The sequence below is a fragment of the Mandrillus leucophaeus genome, unplaced genomic scaffold (genome assembly GCF_000951045.1).
Source record: "Mandrillus leucophaeus isolate KB7577 unplaced genomic scaffold, Mleu.le_1.0 Scaffold246, whole genome shotgun sequence".
In the NCBI taxonomy this organism is placed as follows: domain Eukaryota; kingdom Metazoa; phylum Chordata; class Mammalia; order Primates; family Cercopithecidae; genus Mandrillus; species Mandrillus leucophaeus.
This window is the reverse complement of record NW_012102543.1, coordinates 1,359,858-1,384,391: the sequence shown is the minus strand read 5'-3', so window position 1 is coordinate 1,384,391 and position 24,534 is coordinate 1,359,858. Positions and strand designations below refer to the sequence as shown.

The 24,534-nt window shown below is 45.2% G+C and overlaps 1 protein-coding gene across 12 annotated transcripts in view; it reads left to right on the top strand.

Annotated features, from left to right (window-relative positions):
- The window catches only part of RGS6 (regulator of G-protein signaling 6), a 676,386-nt gene that overhangs the window by 605,134 nt on the left and 46,718 nt on the right, over nucleotides 1-24,534 (top strand). For all 12 annotated transcript variants that reach the window (XR_001006387.1, XM_011983129.1, XM_011983124.1 and 9 more), the window contains 2 exons: nucleotides 14,334-14,459; nucleotides 22,814-23,000. Coding sequence is in view for 11 of the 12 variants with exons in the window: in XM_011983129.1 (XP_011838519.1) it covers nucleotides 14,334-14,459; nucleotides 22,814-23,000 (313 nt within the window). In the remaining variant the exon portion in view is untranslated. The remainder of the gene's footprint in view (nucleotides 1-14,333; nucleotides 14,460-22,813; nucleotides 23,001-24,534) is intronic.

Below are 24,534 nucleotides of genomic sequence, written 5' to 3'. Positions count from 1 at the left end.
GGTACACATTACTGTTCTCACCATTGAGCAGGTATGGAAACTGAGGCACAGAGGAGTTAATGAACTTGCCCAAGGTCATAGTGCTAGTAGGGCAGGGTTAGAACTAGAACTCAGGCAGAGGGCTCCAGAACCATGATTTCATCACTCTTTTCTTCTGGAGTAACTGCCAGCAGCGATTCCAGCCAGTTTCTCCTTCCCTATGAGGGAAGCCAGTGTGTTTGCTTACGAGGGGAGGAACCAAAGCCCAGAGGGACTTGGACCACTTTCAGAATTACAGAAGGAAACACACAGACAAAGCTAGTGTGGTGTGCTTTCGCACCCCCGTACCACGGCTGGATGAATTTTTATTTCCGTTTTCACGTCTCTGTCACTCTCCATTGTCTTTCACTTTTGCTCCTTTTCTGGCTTCTTTTCTTGAAATGGAAAAAATCTTATGAAAAGTAATGTAAGTCACAGATGCTCATTCTAAAACGTTCCAATTATCCAGATGTGCATAAAGAAGAAAATACTCTCTTCCTTCAACCTGATTTCACCTTCCAAAAAGAACCTTTGTTTATAGTCTAGTGCTGTGGTTCCCAGAGTGGATCAGAGCACCCTGGGCACTGTGGGGAACTCACAGAGTTACCACAGGATAGTCCACATTTTTTTAGGGAAGCAGTGATAGTTGACACATGCCAGATACTGCACTAACTACTAGCTTAAGATGGTTCAGTTTCAACATTAGAGCACATTACATCTCTTATGAGGATACGCATCTTTGCAAATCTGGTTTTTCAGAGCAGTCACTGTGATAAAAAGCAAGAACTATGCGAAAATTAACATGGAATAGGAAATAGGGATGGTAAGGTTCAATCTAATTTCAAAATTTAAGAAAATGTGTAGTGCCCAATAGGTGCATATTGTAGTTATTTAAGAATGAAAAAAAAATTTTCAATTTATGTATCTTTCAAACAGCTACTAAGTGTTAGGATACAAATACATATTAAGTTAATTGGTCCTAGCCATAATAAATGACACTGTTAACTATTTCTTTTGGCCCAGGGGCACTGTGAAAAACTTACTGAGACACTAAGGGTACCATGAGCTCAGCAAGTTTGGCAACATCTGATTTAGTGTCTATTACTTTGGATTTGTATGCATATATAACATTCTATCCTTTTGTATAATTGAGTTCAATATATATACCCAAATATATACACATATATATATAGTCCAATAATTTTTAAATTAACAATATGTTGTGGCAGTGTTTCCATGTAAACACATATAGATCCACCTTACTCTTTTTTTTTTTTTTTTCGCCCAGACTAGAGTGCAGTGGAGCAATCTGGGCTCACTGCAAGCTCCGCCTCCCGGGTTCTCGCCATTCTCCTGCCTCAGCCTGCTGAGTAGCTGGGACTACAGGTGCCCGCCACCTCACCCAGCTAATTTTTTGTATTTTTAGTAGAGATGGGGTTTCACCGTGTTAGCCAGGATGGTCTCAATCTCCTGACCTCGTGACCCGCCCGCCTCGACCTCCCAAAGTGCTGGGATTACAGGCGTAAGCCACTGTGCCCGGCCTACCTTACTCTTTTTAATAGCTACATGGTATCCCCTGGCACAGGTGAAGTAAAATTTATTTTACCAATCCCTGGATCATAAATATTTAGTTTATGTCCTCCTTTTTTGCCACCATAAACAATGATTCCAGGAACATCTTTCTACACAAGTTCAATTATTTCCTTAGTATAAACTTTCTAGGCATAGAATTTTAATTTTAGTTCATATGTCCAGATTCCTCTTGAGCAAAACTGTAACACATCTTTGTCATTCCCTTAGCTAAAAGTGCTCATATCCCCACATTCTTACCATCCCAAGCATCATCAATCTTTTTATCTTTGCAAGTCCAAAAGGTTAAAACAATTCTCGTTTTACTCTTTTGTTTCTTTGTTAATATACTTGAGAATCTTTTCACATGGTTATTAGACAGATTCTAGCAATATGTTTTGCTTTGGATATTGGGATATAAAACAGTCACATTTACTTGAATCATATATTTTGTCTTTTTCCTGATATATTTCTGAATCTCGTTCTATGTTCTTCTTTTTCTCTTCCCTGACTTTTACTTTATTAATCAAATTTTATATTAACTTTGTAAAAACCCTAGTTTCTATTCTAGTTGTATTTACTTTTAAATGTTTTAATTAAAAACATCATCGATTTAAACAAACAAGAGTGAAGCATATAAAATAGTGAAGTTGCCTTTGCCACCTTTAAATCCCGTTCTTCCCAGAGGTGTGTTAACTTGATATATTTTAAACCAACATTTCTGAACTTGTATTTCTATGAACATTTAAAAAACAACTAGTATATAGTATGTATCTTCTTTCTAATATTTCTGATGAGCCCTAGGTAGTTCCTTCTGTTCTAAGTTAAGAACTTAACTCTTTCTTTCACTCAGGATTTTTTTTCTCTTTTTAAAAAATCATTGCTGCTTTTTTTTCCATTCTATCCTCACTTTTCAGGAAATCCTTTTTTAAGAATTCTGGGCCTCTGGGATGGAGTTGCTACATCTCTTATATTTTCTCTGTTATAATTTCCATCTTTAGTCTTTTTATTCTGTATTCAAAGGATGCAATTTCCTGAATTGCTCTTCAGAATCACTGCTTTGATTTTTCAGTGGTGTCCATTCTGTGGTTTTATATTTTAATGAGTTTTTCTTTTCCCACTGAGTGTTGGGAGGGTAGTTGATAATCACGCTTTTCATTTCTAAGACTTCTTAATACTTCCTGGACTGTTGTTTTCCTAGTAGCCTGCTCTGTTCTATTGGTGTTTATCATCTTAATCCCCCTGGAGATGTGATATAGATTTTTTTCATAGTTTATATTTTTTCCATATTTTCATATCTCCTCTCTATTTCTGCCACTTAGTTTTATTCGGGGTTGTTTATTAGAGAATCATCATTTCTGGTTATTGTTTCATTCCCCTGGTCACTGCTCAGAGCAGATCATTCTTTCCGTATGCCCAGCTATTTGGAAGACTGCTCATTTTTATAAATGAAGGTATTAACTTTCAATCCTGCCATACATTAGAACCACATGGAAGTTTCTAAAAAATACGAATGCCTGGTCCTCACACACAGCCAATTAACTCAGAATTTCTGGCAACTGGGCATTTTTTTTAAATCTCCCCACACTCAGGGAGATTTAAAAAGTCAAATGTGTGGCCGTGGCCTAGGACTCCATCAGTAGCTGGTGAGGGTGCCCTCAGTGATGGTGTGGGCCAACAGCTCTAAGCCATGCTGTGCATCGGAATCACCTGGGCTCCTCTTTTAAAATACGCACATACTGGGGTGGCTCTGGGCGTCTGCATCTTGAGCAAGCACCCAAGGCATTCTGAGGCGCACCAGAGTTTAAGAAGTCCTGGTTTGGTTCCTGGAGTTGCCCTGGCAGGCTTTCCCCTGAGCGGTTCACACAGGAGCAGGGCTGCAGCTGAACATGTAAATGGATGAGCATAGGTCAATCGCCAAGGTTCCCCTCTGGGTCCTGGGTATGTGGCCCAAGAACAGATTGAAAGATTAAAAACCCTCTCTTCCAGTGAGACGGGCGGCAATGGGAATCTTGGGGAGGTAGACCCCCATCCTCCCTAGTGTGACATCCCTGCAGCCAAGTGTTCTGCTCTGTGGGTCAAGCCCTGATGGAGTTTCTGATGTCTTTCTGTTTCCTCGCCACAGTACTCCCCAACAAGTCTACTCTTCTCCCTCCTCTGCTGGGCCTTAGGGGATTCCACTTGGAGCCGCGAAAGCCAGTGAGAGGTGGGAAGAAAGCTAGCGGGTCTTTAAGGTCTCCCTGGTTCCCAGGATGTTTTTTCTCTGTGCGTGTGCTTTGCTGACAGGAGCACAATCCTCTGACCTTACTGTCCATATGAGAAGCTGGCCGGGAAACATCTCCCTTAACTTAGTAAACGCTTTCTGCCATGTGGAGCCTATTCCATGCTCCTGAGTTGCTTCCATTGTCTGATGCCCACCCCCTGCCTCCACTTCCAATCCTGCTGCTCAGAGCTTGGCGTTTTCCAAGGATTCTGTTGGGGACACTCAGCTATTTCTTCTCTGATGCCTCCAGTGGAATCGTAGGCTGCTGTCAATCCGTTATGCCACAAGTTCAGTCTATCTGCTTCGTGCCTTTCTAAAATTTCTCAAAGCTCTCATCTGCTGATAGGAAATTTCTTTGCCTCTATATACTATGTTTAGTTTTTTTGTTTTGGGTTTTTTTATTTACTTAACTGAGCACTGGGCTCTTGCCTGTTCCCTCCTCCTCGGTCACTTGTCCCCCATATCCTCACATGGCTGGCTTCACTTCTCATTCAAGTCTCACTCAGCATTGGTGTCCCTTCCTCAGAAAGGCCTTCTGTGACCACCAATCTAGAGTGGCCACCTCATCCCTCCAGCTGTTCTATGTCACATCCTCCTCCTGGTTCCCTTTCCAAATAGAACTTAGAATGATTTCAGCGCCTAGGCCTATCTGGCGCACAGTGGGCACCGTGTGGGCTGGAGGGAGGATGGAGGAATAAGTCATTCTTTATTTGATTGTTTCATTGGTATTTGGGAAAGGAGGAGAGGCAAGTGTGTGAACCGAATTCACAAAGATAAAATGAACTTCCTCTTTTGTTCTTGAAAGTCAGCAAAGAAGTATGTAATCATTTAGGAAAACGGGGTCGCCTGGCCTGTTGGTTTATTCCAACCTATTCAGCACTTTTTCCCCAAGGAAGTGCTACCTGCCCCCTACTACTCATGCCCTGGTTCTACTCCTATTGTTCTAGCTTCGACTCCAAACTTCATGCCTAACCTAAGACAGCTACAGTGTTCTGTCCACTTACAGGCAGAATTAAGTGTTCAGATACAAGTGAAAACGAAACCCTGTTTCTTCTCCTGACAGACTACTCCTACCCACTTAGTTGCTGGCAGTGATGTTAGGAAAAAACAGAGTGTGGAATCAGTGCCAACATCACACTTCAGCCAAGGGATGGTTTCTGTCCACAAAACGAAGGCTGAAGATGACCAATAAAATAATTGAGTCACTTTCTCTCAGTTTCAGTTTAATTCAATATATATGTATAGAAGCCGACTATGTGCTGTGTTCTGAACAAGAAGGGCTCTCAAGATACAAATGTAGCAAGGTAAATAAAACATGCTATCTTACCATCTGGCACCAGAACTCCTCCTTGCTTGGCAAAGGACATTAAGCCACTTGGGGCAGAAAGTAAGGCCCTAAGGGCAGAGGGGTTGGCAGAGACTCAAACAACAAAGGGAGAGGGTTGTGCTGTCCTGCTGAGAAAATGAGACAAATGTATTCTCTGTTCCTGAGAGGGGAGAGCTAAGGGGAGGGGAAAGCCAGGGGAGGGAGAGAAGCCAGAGGCCAACAAAAACTAGGTCTCTGTGCAAGGCCAAGGAAATGCCTAGCATTGAGGTGACCAGGGACTTTTCAAAAGCAGGAATGCCTAGTGTGTGATTTTTTAAATAGCAGACTGCCAGGAGGTGCAATATGTACCCCCTTTTCAAGACCCTCAAATTCCAGTAAGGCCCCCACCCTCCCGAACACTTCATGAGAGGAGGGGTTTGCTGAGTGTGGGTGAAGGTTTGTGGGAAAGGAGAGACAGTGAGAGTGAAGGGCTCCCTTAGGAATTCATGTCAATCTCAGGTGGACTTTGGACTTTACTGGGCTGGGTGAAGGGGTCCAGGCGGGCTCATTATGATTTCCAGGGCCCAGGATGTCACAGACACTGTCTAAATTCTGCAAGGTGGAGAATATACTGTGTCTGCCGTGGGAAGGTTACAGACAGCCAAATGGAGGATGGCCATAGCAGTTGAACAGAATCATGGACAAAATGACATAAGATATACCATAAATAGCAGAAAACTGTGCTTTAATTCTTTCTCCTTCTCAGACAAGCTATTCGATCTGCAAGTCCAAGGATAAGAAAGTTATATTCAGAGGGGAAAAAAAGGCAACTGTTTTAAAGGATGGTCAAACTACACCTCAAGTTTATGCAACATAGTGAGCTGTAATTGCACCACTCCACTCCCGCCTGGGTGACAGAACAAGATCCCTAAAGAAAAAGAGTAAATTCTGAGAAGTAAAGTTTAATTAAAGAAAATAGTGATTGCCAGGGCTTCTCATTGAGGAGAAGTTAGCCAAAGGTTACCAGATGACATAGTTCTTTATGTCATCTGAAAACCACCAGGAGAGTGTCCCAGGGATGCATATGGAAAGTATTTCTGGTGGTGCCACTAACCAGATGCTGGGGTCTAATGAAACCTGGTGTTGTCAGCAGAATGTGGTTTGTGATTTGCTCTCTCCACATGACTTTGGTTTAGCTCTCCCTCTCTGCTAGCTATCAGGCACATGAGCAAAGAGCTACAAGGAACGTGGCTTGTCCAGCTTGGCCGTAGGCATTCACTCCCAGCCAACCTGACCTGCTGAGAGGCAGAGATCATCCCTGAGCTGCCCAGGCACAGTGAGTTTGACAGAACTATTAATCCAGGATATTAGTCAAGTTCCTTTCCTATGGTGGTGGATCTCCAAATATGGCCCCATTGGTGCCTTCCCTCTTTACATCAAGTAGGACACCAAGACCAAGGCCAGATGAAAAAAGAGGGAACACCTTTTTCCGTCTCTGAAACTGTTTGAGTACCAGTAATCCAGAACCCCTGTGGTGGCTTCCACCTTGGTATTTTGAAATATTTGCTCTTGAGACATTCCTTCTTGGAATCCATCTGCGATGCTTGGAGAAGCCCAAGCCGTTGGAGAGGCCATGTGCAGACAGTCTGGTCAACAGCCTCAGCTGAGCTCCTGGTCAGCAACTAGCATCAGCTGTTAGGTGATGAGCCCTCTTGGATGCACAGCCCAGTCAAACCTCCAAATGACCCCACCTCCAGCTATAACCATGTGAGGCCCAAGTGAGAACCACCCAGTGGAGCCTAGTCAACCCACAGGAGAGTGAGAGAGACTAATAAATTGCTTTTATAAGCACCTGGATTTTAGGATGGTTTGTTATACAGCATAAATAACTGGGCCAGGCGCAGTGGCTTACACCTGTAATCCCAGCACTTTGGGAGGCTGAGGAGAGTGGATCACGAGGTCAGGAGTTTGAGACCAGCCTGGCAAACATGGTCAAACCCTGTCTCTACTAAAAATACAAAAATTAGCTGGGCATGGTGGCGGGCAGCTGTAATCCCAGCTACTCGGGAGGCTGAGGCAGGAGAATAGTTTGAACCTGGGAGGCAGAAGTTGCAGTGAGCTGAGATCGTGCCATTGCACTCTAGCCTGGGCGACAGGGTGAGACTCCATCTCAAAAAAAGAAAACAGAAAAGAAAAAGCAATAACTGGACCACTCTTCACTGGAGTATTCAGGACCCTCAGGTTGTTCTTGAGGTATTAAATAAAATTATGGTTGTTTCTTTAGTAACCTTGGCTCTGAGATGGGGACATTGGATTATTTTCTTTTTAAGGGACTGCCTTATTATTTCATAATTTTTCTACTAACTTGTCTTACTCTGTTCAGGCTGCTAAAGCAAAAATGCCGTATACTATGTGGCTTAAAAGCAATAGAATTTTTTTTTCCGCAGTACTGGAGGCTGGGAAGTTCAAGGTCGAGATGCCACAGGTTGGGTGTCTGGTGAGGGCCTCCTTCCTGGTTCATACATGGCTGGGTCCTCACATGGCAGAAAGGCAAGAGAGCTCTGGGATATCCTTTTATAGGGACACTAATTCCATTCCACATGACCTAATTATCTCCCAAAGGCTTCACCTCCCAAAACCATCACATTGGGGGTCAGGATTTCAACATGTAAATTTGAAGGGGAACACAGACATTCAGTCCACAACATTCTACCTCAAGATCCCCAGAATTTTTGTCCTCTTGCATGCAAAATACTTTCATTCCATCTCAATAGTCCTCAAAGTCTTAACTTGTTCTAGCATCAATTCTAAAGTCCAAAGTCTTATCTACATATCATCTAAACCAGATATGAATGAGATTAAAGATACCATTCATCCTGAGCAAATTCCTCTCCAGCTGTGAACCTGTGAAGTCAAACAAGTTATGTGCTTCCAAACTGCAATGGTGGGACAGGTATAGGATAGACATTTTCGTTCAAATAAAAAAAAGAGAAATAGGAAAGAAGAAAGGGGTAATGGGTTCCAAGTAAGTCCAAAATATAACAGGGCAAAAAACATTAAACCTTAAGGCTCTAGAATAATCCTCTTTGGCTCGATGCTCTGTCTTTTAGACCCACTGGGGCAGCAACCGCAACCCTACCTCCATAGCTCTCCTGGGCTGGAGTCATACACCCATGGCTTTCCTGGACTGATGCTCTGTCTTCCAGGCCCATTTGGGTGGCAGCATCATCCCCACAGCTTGATGGGATGGTCCCACAGAAGCTTTCTCCTGGGGTCCCTGTGGCTTTTCCAGGCTGGGGTTCCTTGCCTGCAGCTCTTCTGGGCAGCCCAGTCCACCATGGCTCTGCTGGGTGCAGCCCATATTGCTGTCTCTGGGGACCCCATCCCAAGGCACTGGGCAGGAGCATCCTGGCCTACCTAAATTGAAGAGATGAATTGATCCTTTAAAACTGTTCTGCTCTCCCACCGCATGTCCCTTGCACTCTGGGCCTATGGTGCAAGTGGCAGCCCTGATGAACTCTGAATTGCTTTTGAGTAATTCTTCCATTGTCTTGAAGAATAGTTCCTGGATTCTGTTGAGATGACTCATCCATACTAATATCCTTATCAAACAGTCACTTGGCCACACTATTAGTGGTCTCATTTTTTGCAATATGGATAGACAAAGAATTTTCTAAATCTTCAGGTTCTGGTTTCTTTGTGTGCTTAACAATTCTGTCTTTAAGTCACGTTTTACTATAAGTAGTCAGGAAGGGCCAACCTGCACCTTCAACACATTGCTCAGAAATTTCCTCAGCTAAATATTTAATTTCATTGCTTGCAATTTTTACCTTTCACAAAATACTAGAACCAAACAAAACTCAGCCAAATTCTTTGCCACTTTATAACAAGGATCAACTTTTCTCCAGTTTCCAGTGATATATGTCTCATTTATGTCTAAAACTCATCAGAATGGCCTTTACCATCTATATTTCTACCAATATTCTGTTCAGGATTATTTAGGTATTATCTAGGAAGATTGAGGCTTTCTTTACAGCTCTCCTCTTTTCTTTCTAAGCCCTCACCAGAATATCCTTTAAAGGCCTGGTTACAGCAGTTTAGGCTCCCCTTCCCTCTCCTCCCCTCTCCTTTCCTTTCTTTTCCTTCCTTTCCTTTCAAGATGGAGTCTCACTCTGTCATCCAAGCTGGAGTGCAGTGGCATGATCTTGGCTCACTGCAACCTCCACCTCCCAGGTTCAGGTAATTATCCTGCCTCAGCCTCCCAAGTAGCTGGGATTATAGGTGCCCGCCACCACGCCCAGCTTATATATATATATATATATATATTTGTATTTTTAGTAAAGATGGTGTTTTGCCATGTTGGCCAGGCTGGTCGTAAACTCCTGACCTTGTGATCCTCACAAAGTGCCCCGGCCTCACAAAGTGCTGGGATTACAGATGTGAGCCACCACACCCAGCCAATTTAGGCTTTTTCTAACATATATCTCAAAACCTTCCAGCTTCTATTCATTACCCTGTAAGCCACGTTCACATTTTTGGTTGTTCATTACAGCAGCATCCCACTCGCAGTACGAATTTCTGTCTTAGTCTGTTAGGGCTGCTATTACAAAAATACTACAGACTGTGTGGCTTATAAACAGCAGAAATTTATTTCTCACAGTTCTGGAGCTAGAAAATCCAAGATCAGGGTGCTGGCAAATTCAATATCTGGTAAGGATCTGCTTTCTAGTTCATAGATGGCTGTCTTCCTGCTGTGTCTTCACATGACAGAAGGGAAAGAGAGCTCTCTCTGGTTCTCTTATAGAGTACTAATCCCACTCATGACCAGATCGCCTCCCAAATATCCTGCCTCCTAATACCATCGCGTTGTGGATCAAGATTTCAACATATTAATTTGGAGAGGGACACAAACATTTAGTCCTTAACATAATTCTTAACTGTTTTGAAGGTAGCTCATATCTTCCCCAAGTCTTTGTTTAGATGTTGAATGAGGCAAATGCAGTAGAAGGCAAGGTAACAGAGTAGAAACAAAGAATAGGCTTTGGAGACAGGCAGTCCTGGGATCCACTTCCAGACTGCCACCTACCAGCTGTGTGGCCTTGGACAATCTGACCTCTTTTGAACTCTGGATGTTTAAATACTATTGTCAGCCTCCCTGCCTTATATTAAGATTTAAATGGGGCACTGTAAGGAAAGCTCCTTACACCATGCCTAGCACTCTGAAGCTCCTGCAGAAATGAGCATTGATATAGACTGTTGCTCCCTTTGAATCTGGCTTTCTTGTCCTCAGTTTGGCAACTTTCCTCCATCTCTAGCTGGCGGATCAGCAGGAATGAAAGACAGATACTCTTGGAGAGCCACCTGTCTTTGCTATGTGTTGTTTTGGGTTGTCCAGTGGGAGGCAGGAACTTGGTGAGAATGACGAGACACAGAGGACAAGTAAGAGTTAGAAAAAGGCATCCAGCTAGCGATTAGAAAACACTGTCAGAATAAGGACACTTCACCCACATCACTATACACCTTTCTAAATTGATTTCATTTTAGGGCTGAACACTTGCCATGTGAAAAGTCCTATGCTCAGTACAAAGACACACGAGATATGGTCCCTGATCTCAAAGAGCTAAGAAGATAGCTGGAAAGACAGTGCAAACCCTTGAAAACCCAAATGCTGACACAAAACTCTACTAGAGAATTTGTCCCAAGGACATATCTCTACATAATGGTTGTAAAGAGGCTGTGCTTCTGTGGATTGTTGGCTTGGATTTGGCTAAGAGACAGTATTCTACCACTCACCTGGAGTTGGATGTTGAAAGATATTTTAATTTGCAGAATTATGTTATAACCACAAGAGACCATTCAGTGGTAGCAACATGTTCAAGTCTTTTCTTAAACCTTAAAGTGGATGATACTGGGAATGCTCAAGCGATACAGAAGAGATATGTATAGGGAAGTTGTATCCAGGAAGCTTTTAATAGAACAGACTCCCAATGGTGAAATCGTACTAGGAAAACAAGGAAGAAATGTGGATCATCCGTTGTAGAAATACGATTGTGAATAATGGATAGTTGAGGGAAGCCAAGGATACATGGTTACATTGTATCATCTAAAAATTCATGTCTTTCCCAGAACCTCAGAATCTGACTTATTTGGAAATTGAGTTGTTGCAGATGCAGGTAGTTAAGATGAGGTCATACTTGAATAGGGTGGGCCTCTAATCCAGTATGACTTATGACTTTGTAAGAAGAGAAAGCAGAGACACAGACACATACAGAGCAAACACCATGTAGAGACACAGAAACACAGGAGGAGAGAGTGCAGTGATGCATCTGCAAGCTGAAGAATGCCGACATCAGAGGCTAAGGAAAAGTCATGAAGCTGGTTCTCCCCTAAAGCCTTCCAAGAGAGCATGGCCCTGTCAACACCTTGATTTTGGATGTCTGGCCTCCAGAACTGTGAGAGAATGAATTTCTGCTCTTTTAAGCCACCCAGTTTGTTAGTCCTTTGTTATGGCAATCCTAAGAAACTAATACATCAGGGTACCCTGGCTCTCTAGACCCACTTATTTCTGCTGAATTGTGACCTTGCAATTTTCCAGATACCCCCAACTTCTGTCCTAAGCCTCCCTCTGATTCTACATCTACAGTGACACCCCAAGATTTCTGGCCCACTCCAAAAATTGCCTTTCTCCCACTCTTGCCACCACCAAGGAATCTAGTGGAATGAATGTGGACTCACCACCTGGGTACCAGAAAGGGGTGACACTGATGGTGAGTGTGCATCCATGAGGCAGTCACTACAAAGTCTGAGTAAATTTCTACAGCTGCTACTATGGGCACAGCCCTCAGTCGAGGTACAGCTGCCACTAGTACCAACCCTGGAGAACACTGGTAAAGAGTAAATGGTTGGGTCCATCCTTTACAGCATGACCTTGGCAGAAAGAGACAATGTCCTGCAATCTCTGGACATTTGCTTAAATTTGCTGCTAGCCTCAACCCCAGGGGAATTCTTCCATAAACAGTATTTTTGGTTCCCTTGAAAGTTATTGAGTTTGATTAGGTCTGTGACTTGCGTTTGAGAGAATCCAGGATTTGTCTTCATGCCTAGCCTGGTGCTTTGGAAGAGATCTTGCATGGAATCTCCCATTGTTTGACCTGATAGGGTTAGTCTACCACCATGACCCTATTGGACTATGTCTGGAAATGCAGAGTTGCAAGCCAGAGGCTCCCTGACCCCCAAGCTCATGATCTATTGGTCATCATCGTTGTAATTAGAAGATACTGCTGTTGCTGATTATGTGTGTTGGTGCAGAAGTAGTTGGGTTTGGATGGGGTATATCTAGAGCTGCATACCAATATAGTAGCCAGTAGCCACATGTAGCTATTTACATTTAAATTTGAATTATTTAAATTTAAATGCAATTTGAAATTCAGTTCATCAGTCACACTAGCTGCTTTTCAACTGCCCAATAGCCACATGGGGCTAGTGGCTGCCATATTGGAGAACACAATTATGAAATATTTTCATCATCGCAGGAAATTATACTGGACAGTGCCAGTCTACAGTTATTTGCTTTTCCAAGCTTTCCCACACACAGCTCTCTCTCTCTTTTTTTACTAAGTGCAGTTTTCTAAGTATTGAGAATATGTCAGCTCCATAATAAGAGGAAACATGATTTAATCTCTTACTGTCTGTTAGAAATAATAAAATATATGCGTCTATTTTTTAAAAGAGGAAAAATGAGTATTGCCAGACCAATGTTTCCCAAGTTGTAATGTGGACGTATATCACCTGGGCTCTTGTTGAACTGTAGGTTATGATTTAGCAGGTGCAGGTGGGGCCTATGGTTCTTCTTCTGGTTCACAGACCACAGCTTGAATAGGGAAGAGTTGCAGCGTGTGACTTGTGAGTTAGGACCTTATTGAAGCTTCAAGGACCAACAAAATAAATACAGCAAGTGGGCTTTAAATGGAAAGACAGAAGCTGAAGGAAATATTCTTATTGCCCAACACCAGAAGAATTAGACCAATGCCCATACTTTAGTCTGAATGTGAGACAGCGTAGCAAAGATGAGCTATGCAGCATAGCAGAATTAAGAACTGGGGCTGGGTGCAGTGGCTCACACCTGTAATCCCAGCACTTTGGGAGGCTGAGGCGGGTGGTCACGAGGTCAGGAGATCAACACCATCCTGGCTAACACAGTGAAACCCTGTCTTTACTAAAAATACAAAAAAATTAGCCAGACGTGGTAGTACGCACCTGTAGTCCCAGCCACTCGGGAGGCTGAGGCAGGAGAACTGCTTGAACCCGGGGGATGGAGGTTGCAGCGAGCCGCGATCACACCACTGCACTCCAGCCTGGGTGACAGAGTGAGACTCCATCTCAAAAAACAAAAAGAAAAGAAAAAAAAAAAAACTGGATGCCCTCTGGAGCCTTGCTGTCTAGATTTGATTCTTGACTTCATGACTTCCTAGCTGTGTGTCCTTAGACACACTATCATGATGCCTCACTTTCCCTATCTGGAAAATGGGAATAATACTAGTACATTTTTCACAGAGTAGTTGTGAGGACTCAGTGAGTTAACAGATTTCAAATACTTAAGACAGTGTCTAGCACACAGTAAGCACCGTACCTGGTTGATAATAAATGCATGTAACATTCTGCTTCTGACAAGAGAATATGCTTTATTCTGGATGTGTCAATACATTTCTGACCAGTTGTACATCACTTGGCTCGAAACAGGACCCTAATTTCTCCCCTGAGGATTGAAGAAGGGATGGGAGGTGGGGGATAATGTGTTCTGATGAAAGATTGGGTCCATGAAGCATCCTGGGTTATAGTACTAGTGAAAAAATTACAGAGTCAAAAGGTGGGTCCATAATTGCTAGGAACGGTCCAGGGAGCTTAATCAATGGCATGGTAGACAGCAGCCATTTGAAGGGAATGCCAGTGACCATCACTTAACATGCCTCCTTAAAGAAACTGTTCATCATTGGTTACTGTTGGTGTACCAAAGTCTGCATTTGGAATTTGTGCAGCTTTTGTAGAATCTGCCCCTTAAATATGAGATGTTTCCTTTTGGTGAGTGACTGCAAAACAGATTTGAGTCACTGAAGAGAATATGACACAAGCTTTTCTCTGGTATTGATCTTTTTTAAACCTTCTTCCTTCACCCCAAAGCAAAGAGCCCAGCCAACAGCGAGTAAAAAGATGGGGCTTCTCTTTCGATGAGATATTGAAGGACCAGGTGGGGCAGGACCAGTTTCTACGATTCCTGGAGTCCGAATTCAGTTCAGAAAACCTCAGGTAAATCTCTCTAAGTTTGAGCTGTGTGTGGAACGTGTGTGAAGAAATTTGCATAATCCGTCTCTCCATCTCTCTTTCTCAATGAAACATTATCAGGGTTCAAATTCAAATGCCAGCTAATCTGGCTGAGGTTGAAATAGAGAAGAACAAATTAAAATATGCAACTCTGTCACCACCATAATAGCACCTACTAACACCAGCATACTTCAGTTCAAGTCTATGTGACCTTTGTTCAACTAATTGGAAATAAGTCTTCAATAATAATTAGATAGTCGAATGAATTTGACAACATCATTCGTTAAGTACAGCCATAGAACCAGGGAGCTTCAGAGTACAGAGGCACCTCAGAGGCTGTCTCCTCAAAACTCCCCAGTCTGGGGTCCTGAATATCTGAGAAGCTAAACAGCAGAGGGAGGAGTCAGTGGGCTGATTTCAGAATTTCAAAGAGCAAAGTAAATATCACTCGATAACTGGAGATGTAACTGTAGCAGCTAATAAAAACATGTTTTTTTCTTTGAGAATGACTTCTGTCAACTCCAAATAGTGGTTACTCTGATCATCTGATGCCAGTGAGAACACCTGATTGTTCCTATTGGTCTATAATACCTGATGAGGGAAATGGATTAATAATTACTGTTTAATAGGAGAAAAAAATAAGATATTCAAAACCTCAGGTCCTATATGAGAGGAAGAAAAGGGGGTAAATTAAAAGGAAAAGTCTCCTTGATCATGAAAAATTTGGGAACTTGTTTATTTAGACTTTTATGGTATTAGATGAAGAATCAGAAATCTGCAGAAAATGTGACTTATCTGAGACTTACGTAGTGATCTTAGCAAACTGGTGACTTCTTAATGGGTAAGATGGAATCTCTCTCTTTCTTTATTCTTTGTACCAGGTTCTGGTTTATAGAGCAGGGTAACACCCGTCTTCCAGTGCTGTTTTCTTTAAAGATGTCTTAATAATGTTTAAATATTGTATTACTTTAAAAACTCACCGTCTCTACTAAAAAAATACAAAAAACTAGCCGGGCGCGGTGGCCGGCGCCTGTAGTCCCAGCTACTCGGGAGGCTGAGGCAGGAGAATGGCGTAAACCCGGGAGGCGGAGCTTGCAGTGAGCTGAGATCCGGCCACTGCACTCCAGCCTGGGAGACAGAGCAAGACTTCATCTAAAAAAAAAAAGAAAAAGAAAAAAAAAGAAAAAGAAAAAACTCAGAGCATGTACTGCGGGCAAAGGACTACCCCTCCAAAGTTAATGTGCAACATCCATGCACTTATTTCAAGTGAGACCATCTCGGTCCCATATGTCAATCAAGTGATATTTATGCTACACCTGTGCTGTATCAAGCCCTGTGAGAGTCTGCTGAGAGACACAAGTCAAGATGTGTGATCTTTGCCTGCAACGACCTTGTAGGTCCTTAAGGAAAAAACACAAGAAATTATTGAATCATTGAATGTCTATAAATGAGTGTAAACTCTAAGAACCATTTTGAAAGCATTTAAAGGAGAAGAATCAAAGCTGAAGTGGTTAAATCATAAGCTGGACTTTGAAGAATGCACAGGATAATAGTAGACAAAGAAGGAGAGAGAATATTCCAAGCTGGAGGACCAAATGAGGAAAGGGGTGGCCGATGGGCCTCTCCCATTCCGTAAGGTCCTGGGAGGACAGGTAGATGCCGACTAGCTGTACGGAGCGTGCTGTTCTAGGCATCCACGTGTCTGTTATAAACCAGATAAGGCTAAGTATCTTATTTTGGGTTACTATACAAGAGCCTTTCCTTATGCTGAGGCATGATTCCAAACACATCTCAGAGCTTCACTTCAATGCCTAATGAAGTATTTGTAACAGAAGGTTTGATTTCTAATACTCTTCACTAGGGTGATGCTCAGACTAGCCTCCCGGGTATAGGAAGGAGAGCTCTCTGTGGCCAGCTTGATGGACCCAGGTGGCCTCTGTGTAGCCAGCTCAGTCCCAGTTTCCACCCCCTCCATGATCCCTATGAGCCACCCCTGGGAGTCCTTCTCATCTCCCTTTCTTACCTGTTCCCCTTGGGTCTGCAAGATGGAGTGGCATAGAGGCTCCCTTTACCTAACTACCTCTAAGCCCACAAGTAGCCTCAGCACCCTCTGCTGCATGCACTATTGCAGAGAGCTTGAAGAATGAACCAGAGTTTGGTCATTGTGAGGGTCCCAGGAGCATCCACTGGCTCAGCTGCCCCCTTGCCTGGTCAGAGCATTCATTCCGGAAAGCCCTGCATGTAGCCAGAACCACATATCAGTTCAGACTCATTTCACAAATTATGCATCACACTTAAAACCCAGAGTGCACCAAGGAGTGTGTCCCTGGCAGGTATTCAGTGCTTCTTCCTGCCATCACCTCCTGAGCCTCTGCCAGCTCCTTTCCCCGTGCCAGGAGGGCTACATTTAATCTTGGGTGAAAGCATGCATGTGAGCATGTGTTCATGTACCAGAGCCCAAGCCACACCCCCAGCATGCAGAAATCCACTTCAGAGGGTCACCTCTGCTCCATGACAGGAAAGGGAGTAAGGAAAATAGAAAGCAGGGAGGAAAAGGATAGCCAAGAGCCTCTAGAATCCTCTCTGGATGCCCAAATTCCATCTTTATGATATTCAGCATAACTGGATACATGGTGGGTGGGAGAGAAGCTCAGCTGTAAATCACATAACTGTAGGACTCTTCTGTCACCCGTCACGGGGCAGCCTCTTCCCCATTCCTTTGTGTTCATTCCTTCAGCTGCAGATATCAGCTTGGCACCAACCGTGGCACAGGGCCTGCGGATTCAGAGCTGACTGAATAAATATCAGGGCAGCTAGGCACGGCCGTACAGATGCACCTCCACTGTGGCCCATGCCATGGAGGCCCCTGGGAGTTGTGCAATATGGCACAACTTGAGGATCCTGCCAACCTGCCACGTTGGCCGTGCTGGAGTCGTTCCTTCTCTGCAAGATTGGTGAGGGGCCCAGGTCACTGGCATTGGAGCATGGCAGGAAAAAGCTGACCAGAACTCACCTGGGTAGATTACAAAGTGCTTCTCCACTTCCTCTGTCCTCCTGTGCTCCCTCTCATCTCTCCAGTGAAAGGGCTGCTTAGATCATAACATTTTTGCACAACCCATGGGGTGCCAGTTAAGTAGCCAAGCAGCTGAATTGGTATCAGAGCTTCAGAATGTGGAATGGAGGAGCCCTGAAGTGTCACCCTGGATCCTTTAAGGAATGATTTCTATGATGATGTAATAGAAGTTGGCGTCCCCTTTGATCAATTTCTTCTGGTTGGGTCTGTGAGATGAGGATGGGGGCGTCATCTCCGTGGACTGGGTGGGGTATGACCAGCAGTGCATTTTGCTGAAGCTGTGAGCCCTCTGTGGCAGGGTCTACCTCTTTTCCTCCTTTTCTGACCCACCCTGAGCTAGGTGCAGGCTCCCTTTGGACCCACAGACAGCTGTTTGCTGAGCGCCTTGGGAATGCACATGGCTTCTGTCCACAAGGCAGGGGCCTCACAGCTCTGATGCAGGGAACTCCACTCTGTTTCTTGGCCTCATCCTTCTGCCTGCTTTGTGCATTTTCCCAGAATAATGACAGTCTCTCCTTGCCATCTTTTCACCCTCTCTCACATCTCTCCTACACAAATCTTTGTCCTCCCTGGCTTGACACCCTCTGCTGCATGGCACAGAATGAGTTAAAAATCAAAACCCACAGCAAAGAGTGTCCCCCGTACATTTTTTATGAGCTGTAACATCTCCTGAGAGAAGGTAGTTGTTCTTCTAACCTGCAGATTGATGATCTGAGTTCCACACAGTGTCGGCTGGAGGGAGAAGCAATTAAAAGAGAACACAGTGGGGTGCCAGGTTCGTCTGGAGAGCTCTCGCTCTGGCAGTTGCCCTGAGTCCTAGGAAGACCTCAGAAGGTTCACTAGGCCCAGCAGGATCCACCACTTACCAAACCCATGATTAATAGGAACAGAGCTGACTTCCACGACACCACAACCATCTGCAGTGTTTCAGCCACTGCCCAGTGAACAGAACTCAGCTTCAGTGGTGCTGGGGGTGGTTACTTACTTATGTAGGCACCCGGGAATTTCAGCCCCGCCAGGAACTAAACCAAGTTTAAGCCCTGCTTCCTACATCTCCGGTTGACCAGCAGAGGGCACAGAAACACTTTCTTCTCTCCTGGAGTTTGCTTTTTCTCTGGGAATGAACCAAAAGCTGTATTTTCTAACCCATGAAAATTCTAGTTTATGAAAAGTTAACCGGTGACTAAGGGGCTGCCCAGACCTCCTGGTAGGATGGAGAATGATCAAGGGCCGAATGGTTTGTCTTACCCAGCCAGCCTTGAGAAAGTCCTTTCCTTGAAAGCCTCTAAGGAGAAAGGAGGCTCCCGCTGGGGCAGCCCCTAGATGGTCCTCCAGTCCTGTTCTCCACAGCTTCCCCCCAGTGGTATCTGAGCCCAGGCTGTCTCACTCCAAAAGCTAGTTTCCCCGCCAGCATTTCTAAGTCATGAACACAGATCAAATGCCTGCACAGGGGCTGCCTCCCCACTGCTGCTATGACAATCGGCAGGGACCAGGGACGAGGCAGGACAGGTGGTCTCCCAGATACCAGTCCTTGTGTCCTGCCAGTCACAACGGCCCTTCTGCTGCAAGCCGTGGAGGCTTAGTACAGGATGGGTGGATTTCATGCGGCTACTGGAATTTCACTCCCTGCCACTGCCCTCGAGGAGAAGCGGTACCTGCAGGTTTTTGATAAGAGCAGAAGCTTCCAAAGCCTCAGTGGGCCTCCCATGGACAGCAGATGTGCAGAGAGGAGCTGCTGTGGCTCTCTGCAGGGGGAAGTGTGGCCTGGGCAGCCTGGGTTCCGAGTTCCCGGCTCAGGCCTGTGGGGCTCGAAGATGGCCAACACTAACGAAAGCCTGTTCTGAATTTCAAATTGGCACAAAGGTTCCTCAAAACCAGTGATGGTGAACACATACGGGACGTCAGGATGCTGTTGTGACAGCAGTTTTGCTGTTGCCTGAGAGAGACAAGGCAGGTCAACTCCAAGGCAGACAGAAGGCAGGGGAGAGTCCACAGTGTGTGCAGGGGAGAAAACTGCTGTCTAAGGAATGTTACCCCATACCCCACCTCTGCCTTCTTCCCCTTTCCCTCTCCTTCCCTCCTTTTCTTTCCCCTCCTCTTCATCTTCCTCCAGCATGCCTGTTGTTTTCACTAGTACTTAAAAAAATTCTTGGTTTTATGTGACAAAGAAAACCTTTTTATTTTTACATAAAAGTTTATTAAATTTGATTCTGGGACCTGGTGCAATGGTTCACGCCTATCATCCCAGCATTTTGGGAGGCTGAGGCAGGCAGATTACTTGAGGTCAGGAGTTCAAGACCAGACCAGCCAACATGGTGAAACCCCATCTCTGCTAAAAATGCAAAAATTAGCTGAGCATGGTGACATGCCCCTGTAATCCCAGCTACTCAGGAGGCTGAGACAGGAGAATTGCTTGAGCCTGGGAGGCGGAGGTTGCAGTGAGCCAAGATGGAGCCACTGCACTCCAGTTTGGGCGACAAAGTAAGATCCTGTCTCCCCACCAAAAAAAATGATTCTGAAATTTGTATTTCCATCAGCTCCGGGACATCTCTGTATCCAGCTGAGTGATGTGCATTTTCATGTGGCCCCCAAACCATCCTGCAAAAGGGACCCTGAGTCCTCAGGAACCGCAGAGAGCGTGCAGAGCTCCCGGGGTCCTCAGGGCCTTCCCAGAGGGGCTCACAGCTCCTCCTCAGTGCTGACAGAGATGACAGAAGGTGACCTCCCATGTGGCATTGATTGAGGGGGCAGGAAATCACCCAGGTGTCATCCATTTGTGTGAGGAGTTGCAGGGGCCGGGGGCATGGGAAGACGCTGACCCAGAAGGCTACTTCCAGCCGGGGATTCAGCCCAGGCGGCCTCCCTGTGTGAACCTGGTTCTCCTGTCTGCCCAGCACGCGGCTGAGGAGCACTCACTGACTTCGTCTCTGGACACTTGACCCCTTCTGGTCCTTGGAAAAACCAGCACTGGCTTCTTCCTTTAGAGCCAGGTTCCCGCATCGTTCACCTACTGGTCAGACGCGGCCTTCCAGGCAGAGAAAGCCTTGTAGGTGCTCTTGTCGGCAGATGGCCGTTTTCACCTGCAAGCCTCCCAGCCACTTCCTTCTTTTCACGGCAGGCCTGAGAGAGTGGACAGAGGGCCCTACGAAACCTAGGGCAGGCAAGGGAGATGGAGGAGACCAGTGCCCCAGCTCGAGAGTCAAGGGCCCGCCTGAACAATGAGGCAGGGGAACAGCTCCTTTCAAGCCCTTCCTTCCCCACCGTCTCCGGACTTGGGATAAAGGAACACGACTACTTTCCTCTCACCCAGAAGCCAGAAGGACCTGAGCACCCAGGACTTGCGGCTGTCAGAGAGCTGCAGAAGGGCAGGGGACGCCAGATGGCAGCAGCAAGAGCTGGGCAGTAGTATCTGCCCAGGCCATCTGCAGAGAGAGGGCTGGAATCCAAGGGATCACGCTGGGCCAGCACTGAGCCTGTGGCCGCCACACTGACCCTTCCTCAGCTCCCCCTCACAGGACCTGAAAGCATTTCTGAGTTAAGTCTGGATAGCAGGATTTCCAGAGCCGTGCCACATATCCCTCCATCCACTCGGTGCCCGTTTCAGAGATGAAGAGAGAGGCACCCAGAAAGGCGCACCAAGGCAAAATACGGCATAGACAGGACGAGGGCAGAGCCTGCTTCCCGATCTGATGGAATCTGTGAAGCCTTCTCTGCCTTACGCTTGGCTCTACAGGGTCACTGAGGGGTCGCTGTAAGGATATCATCAGAATCCTAAATGGCAAAAAATGGCAAATCAGGGGAAGAGTTGGAGCCCAGCATTTGGGGACACACACACAGACACACATACACTCACACACACACACACACACAGTCTGCTCGCCTTGCAGAAATGGGATTGCATTACTCCAGTCTGCCACTGAGTGGCACCTTTGGGCCATGCACTTGGCTCCAAAGACATTTCTCTGAACAGCAACTGAAAAACATGTTTAACCACCGCCCCCCACCCTCGCGCGCACGCGCGCGCGCACACACACACACACACACACACACACACACACACACACAAAACCCAAGTACAACTTACTTTGGATGAAATTTGATGACAGATTGAATGCACTGTCCGCACTTTCCACCATGTCGTGGTTCAACTTTGCTTGTCCCTCCCTTTCTGTTGACTAGACTACCTGTGATTCCCACTGCTGTGGGAACCAGCACAGGACCTACTCTCTTACTCACTGATGGGGGAGCTGGCCTGTCCGTTCACAGGGCAAAGGATATGACAGCCAGACCTGGATCCTGCTGCAAGGCTGCCTTGGGAACCATCCTCAAGACCCAGTAGCTGTTGTCCAAGCTTTGGCTCTGGCTGCTGCTGCTCTCAGCAGAAAAGCACTCCCTGCTCCCATGTGGATGCTGAGGGATTAAACAGAGGCAAATATGGAAGTGAGCAGATTTTTCTCTCTTTCCCTCTGCAGAAGGAGAACCATTCTGCAGAGAAATTTTCATGGTATGCCTCTTCAGCATTGTTCCAGATGCGCCCATCTTCACTCTGAAACCCACGTATTGAGAGCCTACTATTTGCCAAGCACCATGCTGAGCACTGATGTGCACTGGCTCAGTTTCTCCATCTATAATAGGAATGGCTGGTTTATTCTTACACAGATAGTCTTTACGATTCCAGAATCCTGCCTCTTCTGTGATCTTTCCTCCATGTTGATGCCATCAGTTGATCCCAACTAGATTTGACAAAGGGACTCACACTGTCTGCATGGTGGCATGTATGTAGCACAGGTGTTCGCAACCAGGAATGAGTTCATCTCCCAGGGGACATGGGGCAATGTTTTGAAACATTTTTAGTTGTCAACACTTGGGAAGTGGGGTTGTTATTGGCATCTAGTGGGTAGAGGCCAAGGTTGCTGCTAAACATCGTACATTACACAGAATAGCCTCAACAACAAAGAATTATCCAGCCTGAAGTGGCAATAGTGCTGAGGTTGAGAAATCTTCATGTAGAGGGAGAGAAATCTCGTTTTGATAACGAGAAGCACATTGATCTTTTAATATGCAATTCTTTTCTGTTCTGCACAATAGGAACACCTTTGATATTTTCAGCAATCTCCATGGTCTTTGCAGTCCCACATAGTGGCATCAGGGTAGGCTGAGAGATGCAGCAGAATGGATTTCATGGGACATCAGCTCTGGGGCCATCTCCAGCAACATCCCGATGCTGAGCCCTCTGGAACTGACTGTGTTTCTGCTCCCACTTCAGGTTCTGGCTGGCTGTCCAAGATCTTAAGAAACAACCCCTACAGGATGTGGCCAAGAGGGTAGAAGAAATCTGGCAAGAGTTTCTGGCTCCAGGGGCTCCAAGTGCAATCAACCTGGATTCTCACAGCTATGAGATTACCAGTCAAAATGTCAAAGATGGAGGGAGATATACATTTGAAGACGCCCAGGTTTGCTTATCTACTCAAGTGGTTGTCATAAGGTGTTCATTTGTCCACTTCATTGCCTGACCTATTAACACAAGTTCAAGGCATTGTGGGTAGTTAAAATTTCATATTTGGTTATTTTTAAGTTCATCAGTGGAAATCATTTCAGATAAGTGCACAGCAAAATCCCAGGATCATTTTCCTAGAGGAGTTACGATATTACCTAGAAACCAAAATGTGCAGTTATATGCTTTATTTGTTCCAGGAAAGCCTCAAAGTGTTTTACAAAATCTGAAGCCTTGTAATAAGTCAGTGGTAGAATCTGGAAACCAGAACACAGCATTGGGGAAGTGGGTGTAGTGAGTTGGCAGGGCCATGAGTCAAACCCACATCTGTCTACCTCTGAAGCCCACACTGATAACCACCTCTCTACACTGCTTCCGCAGCGATCTCCAGCTCTGCAGTGAATATTTTTTAAGCACATCTATATTCCAGGCTCTGCGCTATGTGATAAGATACCACAAAGAACAGGCAAAAGCCCGTTCTCAGCGAGGTTACCAGCAAGTATGGGAGACAGACAAGTAAATGGGCAACTTCAACAGTGTGAAAAGTGCCCCAAATGGGTGAACCCTGGGTTAAAGCAAGCCTGCAGGAGGGACTCCCAACCCTGTAGGACACAATTAGGATGCTCACAGATGCTGATGATGCTGGCTAAAGAAACAGGAACCACCCTAACCAGCAGACTAAATTTTGACGGCTGGGAGGTGCCATTTCTAAAAATAAGCATTGGGTTGGTTTCTTACTTCCTGGCCCCTAATTTCTATTTCCTGTCACCATCCCACACCCAGTGACAGGGCTTAAGATTTTGCTTATCTCCTTGACCCCACTTACGTCTCTCACGTCTACGGCCCCCGGTAAAGAATTTGGGTAGTTTGCTCTCTTGCAGACATTATTGTCTGATTTAGGAAACTCAGTGTAGCTGCACCAATGCAAATAATGGGGTGAGAACACAGTGTCGCTTATCATCCGGATTTGCCTTGTCATTTGCTCAGAACTTCAAGATGAAAACACCTACCAGCCTCAACACCATAACTATCTTCTTCTCTCCCCTGGTCACGAGCTCCATCGAATGCCTGTGCCAATCATGAAATCATGACTCCTTCATATACCCCTTGCAGCTTCAAAGCAGAATGTTTGAGTCATGAGAGCTCTTTGCTGAGATATTTTTGCTTATGTGTATGTACGTATACTTTGAAGCACCATATTGACATGGCCAGAGAGGAGAGTGACAGGGAAGTTCCGTGGGGGTTTCCTGCATGAGCGAGCTGAAGCTCAAAGCTCCAATATTTATGAAACACAAGAAGAGTGATACTGGTGAGAACCTTGATGCATCTAGCACAGTGTTACCACTCCAAGCATGACATAGGAGGGATTTATTTTAATTTTCTATTATGAAAACTTTTAAACACTTGGAAAAGTGGAAACAGCAAAACAGCAAACCTTTATAGACCCTCATCCAGCCGTAAAAATCATCAGTACACGTCTGATCTTGCTTTAT